This window comes from Hippoglossus hippoglossus, chromosome 4, assembly GCF_009819705.1.
Source record: "Hippoglossus hippoglossus isolate fHipHip1 chromosome 4, fHipHip1.pri, whole genome shotgun sequence".
In the NCBI taxonomy this organism is placed as follows: domain Eukaryota; kingdom Metazoa; phylum Chordata; class Actinopteri; order Pleuronectiformes; family Pleuronectidae; genus Hippoglossus; species Hippoglossus hippoglossus.
The window spans coordinates 178,967-185,193 of NC_047154.1; the positions used below are offsets into that span (position 1 = coordinate 178,967).

Sequence of the window (6,227 nt, forward strand, 5' to 3'; positions counted from 1 at the left end):
TGAAAATTCACTCATTATCTACTCATCCCTATTCCGATGGAGGGCCGGGTGAAGTGTTTGTGTCCACAAAACACTTCTGGAGTCTCAGGGGTAACCTTTGTTAGAGCAGAATCCAATACAATTGAAGTCAATGGTGATTCGTAATAAAACAACAGAAAAACCATAACATGCCTCCATACGGCTCCTGTGGTGTCATCCAAGAGTCCGGAAGCCCCGATTTCCATATTCGACTCGAAACGGCGTCATTTACACCGTGTTTTTAGTGTTAATGTCTGCTAATATCTTCCAACGAAGTGCATTCAGGGACTGTTGGAAATGCTAACGTCCACTAGCTTAGCCACTTCTGGTGGACTTTTAGACTTAAAACTTAAAAATGATCTTGTTTTGAGTCGAATATGAATGTCGGGGCTTTCGGACACTTGGATGACACCACACAAGCAGTATGGAGGCATGTTATGCTTTTTCTGTTTTTTTATTACGTCTGAAGATAGGTCACTAATCAGCTAAACTGTTTACCCCTGAAACTCCAAAAATGTCAAGTGACAGTGGGCAACGGGAACAAAAGGGATCATGGAAAGACTGGACAACCTCTTATCTGTACTTAAATCAAAACCAAAAGCATATCTAGAATAAGTGTAAATGGTTGCTACTCTGTTCTTTTCCAGAATGCAAGTTCTTGTAAGGGCGTTTAATACCGCAAAGTTACCAGAAGGTAACGCTTGTGCTTTCAACACTTCTTAATCAGTTATTATAGCGAAGCAATATTTTGTATTTATTTTTTTATATTTGTTAGATGGTCTGTCCACGTACCAAATCAGAATTTGGTTTTGGTGTCTACAACAAATTTGGTCTCAGGTTTCAATAACCACAACACAGTAATGTTCATCAACTTCATCCATCATAGGAAGAATAGTCTCTGGGTTTAGAAATAGTGAGCACTTTAATTTTAAGTGGGGGCTGTAGACATCAAGTCTACATTAAAATCTTCTTCATAAGACATCAGCTGCTGCCTGACTTCTCCTTTCACCAGCTTCCAGAAAACTTCCATACCAATGTTGTGTCATAAACCAGACTTAAAGATAGAGAACCGGGTTTTACATTACCTGTGGATCAACAGAGAGAGGACCAGAGCTGGCGTCTTCCTCAGGCCAGAGCTTGTTTATTTGTGAGCTAGGCATGAGAAGGGCACGTAGCTTGTCTTTGGTGGATCCACGACAGCATGAGACTGCCATCTACTGATGTAGAAGTGAATTACCTATGTGTGAAGTCTATTTTAAGAATGCTAGATAAGTTCAGTTATTAACAAGAAAATAGGGGTAGTGTCTGTTTAAATAAAAACTTATCATAAAGCCTTTTCAACCTATTGCATTTACACATTAAATGTCAGCACTTAAGTCAAGATGATGAAGCTAAAGAGAACTTGAAGGCATGAGATCTAAAAGCAAGTTGTGACTTAAAGCTATGGTTCAGTGTAATCTGGAACTTTCTTAGGAATGTTGCTCTAATAGAAATCTGATGACAATTACTGACAACGGGCCCTCACAGTCCTGTTCATCTTGGGGCTACATGCTTAACACAGCTGCCTGCTGTTGCTACCATTAGAGAAAAGTCTCAAAGCAATAAGATGTAATTTCTCACGTCCATTGTGGTGGACATAATGAATTACATATTGCACAACAATACCTGTATCCACCTTGTGGTTGCGAGAGAGCATGTACCAAACATGCATTTTATTGCTGTGTACAACATGTAGACCATCAAATGTAAATGATGATGGTGACTTGTTGCAAGTAGGTGGCGCATGTAGAATCTACATTGTAGATGACCCAAGGCTTGGACTCTTATTAAACATGTGAGGTTTGGCAAAATCAAAAGATGCACTGTTACAGTACAGTCCTAAGTTACAAGTACTTCATGTTCATGGTAACACATCAAAATGTAATCAACACGCGCCCACCTTCCCCGGCTACTGACCACACCGAGCTCCTGACTGGGCTGAGAACTAGCTGCTAACACAGTTAGCTTCCATCATCCAAGATCTGAAAAGCCAGTGGTGCACATGTCCACATTATATTTCAGAGTAGTAAGGAATTGTAGCCTGAATTGTATCACATTAATTAGTGTTGCGTAAAATATTTTTTTATAATGTGTTTTAATCTGCCGAACACGACATCAGAACAAGTGTGAGCTGCTACACGAACTGTGATGAATAATGGCTCCTGGACAGTTTTTTTCCATCACCATCAATACAGTTAAACTACACACTGTTGAACATTTTAAATGTAAGAGCAGCTTGTGTTCCTCCAAGCTTTGGACTTTACTCACAGTGCACAGACCACTGCATTAGGTGCTGTAAGGTTTATATGAAGTACTACTTTAGTGTACTGCTTTCTCAATTCTATAATTTATACTGTAATTTATAGTCACTAAATATGAATCACTAAAGATGAATCTTCTTACAGTGAAGATTATGTTTACCTTGATCCAAACCATATTTATTTTTTGTTGGATTATCAATTGATTAATGTAGTTCAATGTGCAGTAAAGTTATGTGAAACTCTGTTTTACTACGCATTATTCAAAAGAAGCACATCTTGTATAAAGTAACAGCAGCAACATGCACAGTATTGTTATCATACAAGAACCCATTGATGAACGTGTTGTTGGAATTTGGAATTAATCACAGGCCTTTTACATTTTGGTTTTAATCAAATCAATCATTAAGGTCAAGATTTTAGTTAATACTTTCCTGATTTGTATTATGCCAAAATGTTATGTCAGTGAAAACATTAATTCACATTAATGTCCTGATTGATTTATAAAAAGGAAAAGGGGAAATATGCAAAAACCAGGCAAGTATTCTGTAGTCAATGGAAAATGTACTCAGTACAGTTTAATCATTTTGGATACATGTGTTAAACACAAACTGTTCAATCACATAAACTGTGGCTTCAAAATTTAAATATCAGAGCTTAAGTAAACACTTAACAGTTTCTATATCTAATACATACCTTTAAAGTGTTAACAGCAGTAAACATTTGTCATAGAATTCACATTTAATCAAGGTGAACTTCAGTTTGGACAGTTCCAGCTGTTTACTATTGAAGACTCTTCTCGTCACATTGGTAAACACTTACCTGTCAAGGTTGTGACTGCTGAAGTTGATCCATCACCTAATTCTAGTTTAATAGTTTATAAATTATGTTTTAAAAATGTTAGTACCAGCTCTAAAAAGAGCATAGTTTAAGGAAGTAAAAGGTAAGAAAATGAACCTAAGAGAATTATAAACAAAGTTCTGTTGTACTGTCACCCTATCATCAATAAACAAAACAAACATTGTCATGTTAATTTGGTTAAATCTACCTTTTTATCGAGCTTTACCTTAACAGCTGGTTAACACAGGTTAGCCCTGAGGCAAAAGCTATCAGCTAACTAGCTTTCTTGGTTAGCATCGTAATTCACATTAACTGTGACAGTAATTAGCATGCCAACCTCCTCTTCTCACAAATTGCACAGAGCAATTTTTAAGTGAATCAGATCAATTCTGTTAAAGGAGTTCGTTAAAATACAATGTCTATGACTCATAAAAATGGCTGACTTCCTGTCAGGTTAGGGCTATTGTCCCAGAGGATTTCTTTTAGACGTCTGGCAATGTTATATTTGCCTGGTGGCAAAGGGGCTGCTTTGTTGAAGTGACAGAAGAAAAGTAATAATACTTTTCTTCTAACTGTTCCCTTGTGTGAATGGATCATGCATATGTAGGTTGAGGACATGGATCCTTCTTTGTAAAATAGTAATAGTCTGTAAATTAAGAACAAGATGCTGTTTAACATTTGTGACAACTCCTGAGCAAGAGGAAAAAACAATAGCAGAAATTGTATTGCTGACAAATTCTCTTAATAGACATAAGCACGATAAACACTCTTTGTGGAAGAACAGGACTGATATTTTCAAAGAAATTTGACCTGTTATAAAATGAAGCCGTTTTGTAAAAATGCACAATATTCACAATGAAGCAGCATTCTCAAGGCTTTGCCCACCACATTTGAAATGCATACAGTCAACTTGTTAAAGGGAGGACACCAACATTTTAAAGCTGTCATTTCATTTTTACCACTAATTGATGCAATGACTGGGACTGAATATTGTAATAGATATGTTCAACTTAAGACTCTAGCAGATGTAAAATTTGGAGATTTAACCACATGCATGTCAGTTATAAGGTGCTTCCTCTTTCATTGAAAAACACTGAAATTCTATGGCACATGTCTCAAGATTAGACTGACAAAATTTCAAGTGGATCACATTTTCACCAGACTGGTTGTGTGTGCAACGTTTTGTGAGTTTTACAAGCCATCGATATTGCAGTGATAAAAGGACAATACGAGATACAAAAAGGACCCTATGCCTTGGAAATGGTCTGCATATATGTAAAATGTACAGTGCATTTAGAAAGACTTCAGTTCAGAAACTGCATTCCAAATCGTAACCAATCAGATGAATTTACCAAAGGTGGATAGGTGTACATCTCAAAGATGGTCAAGAGAAATGGGAGGGATCTCAATGCAATTTCATAGTTGAGATACTAATGTCAAAGTGATATTTGTCAATAGTGGAAACACTTCACTCTACACTTCTATTTTCATCCAGAATGTGATCAATACTAGACACAGTTGGAGTGGATAAATATTGATATAAGAACTGTATGACTGTGTTTTTAGGTATAAACTGCTGAGGTATTCCAAAGAGCGGCAACACTTAGACGGCCTCAACAATCTCCATTACAGCCCCCACATCTCCCTCAGCAGCCTCTACAAGAACATCACGGTGGACCTGAACCCTGAGCTTGTCCCTATCACAGACTACTGAATTGCCCCACCCAGCCCTACTCCACACCCCAACCTGCCCAGCTCAAGTCTGGCCTCTTAGCACCAGGGGGGACATAGGCTGGGAGGGGTGAGGAGATGCACCATGTAATGCTGCCAAAATACCTAGTAAGAAAAAGAAAACTGGAAAAAAAGGAGAGATAGTGGCAAGTCTCTCAAAGTGTGTTTGTGTGCGTGTGCGTGTGCGTGTGCGAGTGCATGTCTTTTTGTCAATATTGGCTGAACTGCTACAAGTTGGTTTAGGTTAGGGAGAGCAGAAGCAACTCAGCTCTTGATGTTTACTGCAAAGCCTTAATGTGGCAAAACCACAGCTCCCTCTGCGTGGCTCGGCACTGCTTCACTTCTTATGTATTAACGTCACCTTAGAAGCCAAAAGACAGGTTTTTGTCTCACTTTCTTTTTCATTTCATGTTGTTAGGCCAACATATTCCTTTAAAATGAGGGATCAGAGCAAGGTCATCTTTAATATTTGCAATGTGTGTTTTTTATTTTGATCCATACTATTTATTTTCTCTGATTCAGGATGTTTGAAAATGTCGTCTATGTCAATCAATCAATGTAATTTGCTGTTTTGCTGCACTGCTGCTGAATCCGCATGAACATGTATGTAAATAGTAGCCCCTTAAAGCTTGAACACAGAACACAAATATGTTAATGTTGGCCTTTAAATGCTCGGGCATATTTCAGTGATATTCCAGTGGATTGAATTTTACTTTGGCAGCTACCTTCGTTCTGAGGAGTGAGTGGTTTTTTCCTAGTAGAAAGGTATCCAAATCTTCTGATTCAACATTATATTTTGCATGCCTTATTTATTTTGTTTACAAAGTTGTGTTCATTTCAAACTATACATTATTTCATCAGCTGGAGATGTGTATATTTGTGTATATTATTTTGCTTTTTTTCCCCTTGAGTTGCACTTTGTGAAAAAGTAAAGCTGCTCCTTAATGGGAGAGCCTGACTCAGTCTCTCCATTACTTTTTACAGGGAGCAGGGTTAGCCATTACAGCACATGTGTGTCCACACAACATGCTTTACTGCAGGTTTATGGTCTTGGGTGTGTGTGTATATTTTTTTTTGTCTCAGATGTGTTTTTATTTTTACAACATTTTTTGTAATAATTTTGTGATGGACAACGTAAAAAAGCTCCTCATTGTACTGTACCAAGCACTGAGCATGCCATTTGAGGCTGGCCCGTGTGTCTGGTCTGTGGTGTTACCTTTTTTTCTAAGCTCATGAGGCAGCCTTAAGGGTCAGAATGAGAGAACTTTGGTTGTCAGCCTATCCCAGCTAAATGGCACACTATGTTAAAATTTTCATTTCTTAAATCTTTGAATACCACAA

General features: G+C 37.7%; 1 protein-coding gene across 4 annotated transcripts in view; it reads left to right on the forward strand.

Annotated features, from left to right (window-relative positions):
• Positions 1-5,905, forward strand: part of b4galt6 (UDP-Gal:betaGlcNAc beta 1,4- galactosyltransferase, polypeptide 6) — a 54,131-nt gene extending 48,226 nt beyond the window's left edge. For all 4 annotated transcript variants that reach the window (XM_034584067.1, XM_034584069.1, XM_034584070.1 and 1 more), the window contains one exon: positions 4,722-5,905. In XM_034584067.1, coding sequence (XP_034439958.1) covers positions 4,722-4,869 — 148 coding nt within the window. In that variant the 3' untranslated portion in view covers positions 4,870-5,905. The remainder of the gene's footprint in view (positions 1-4,721) is intronic.
• Positions 5,906-6,227: the final 322 nt, after the last annotated feature.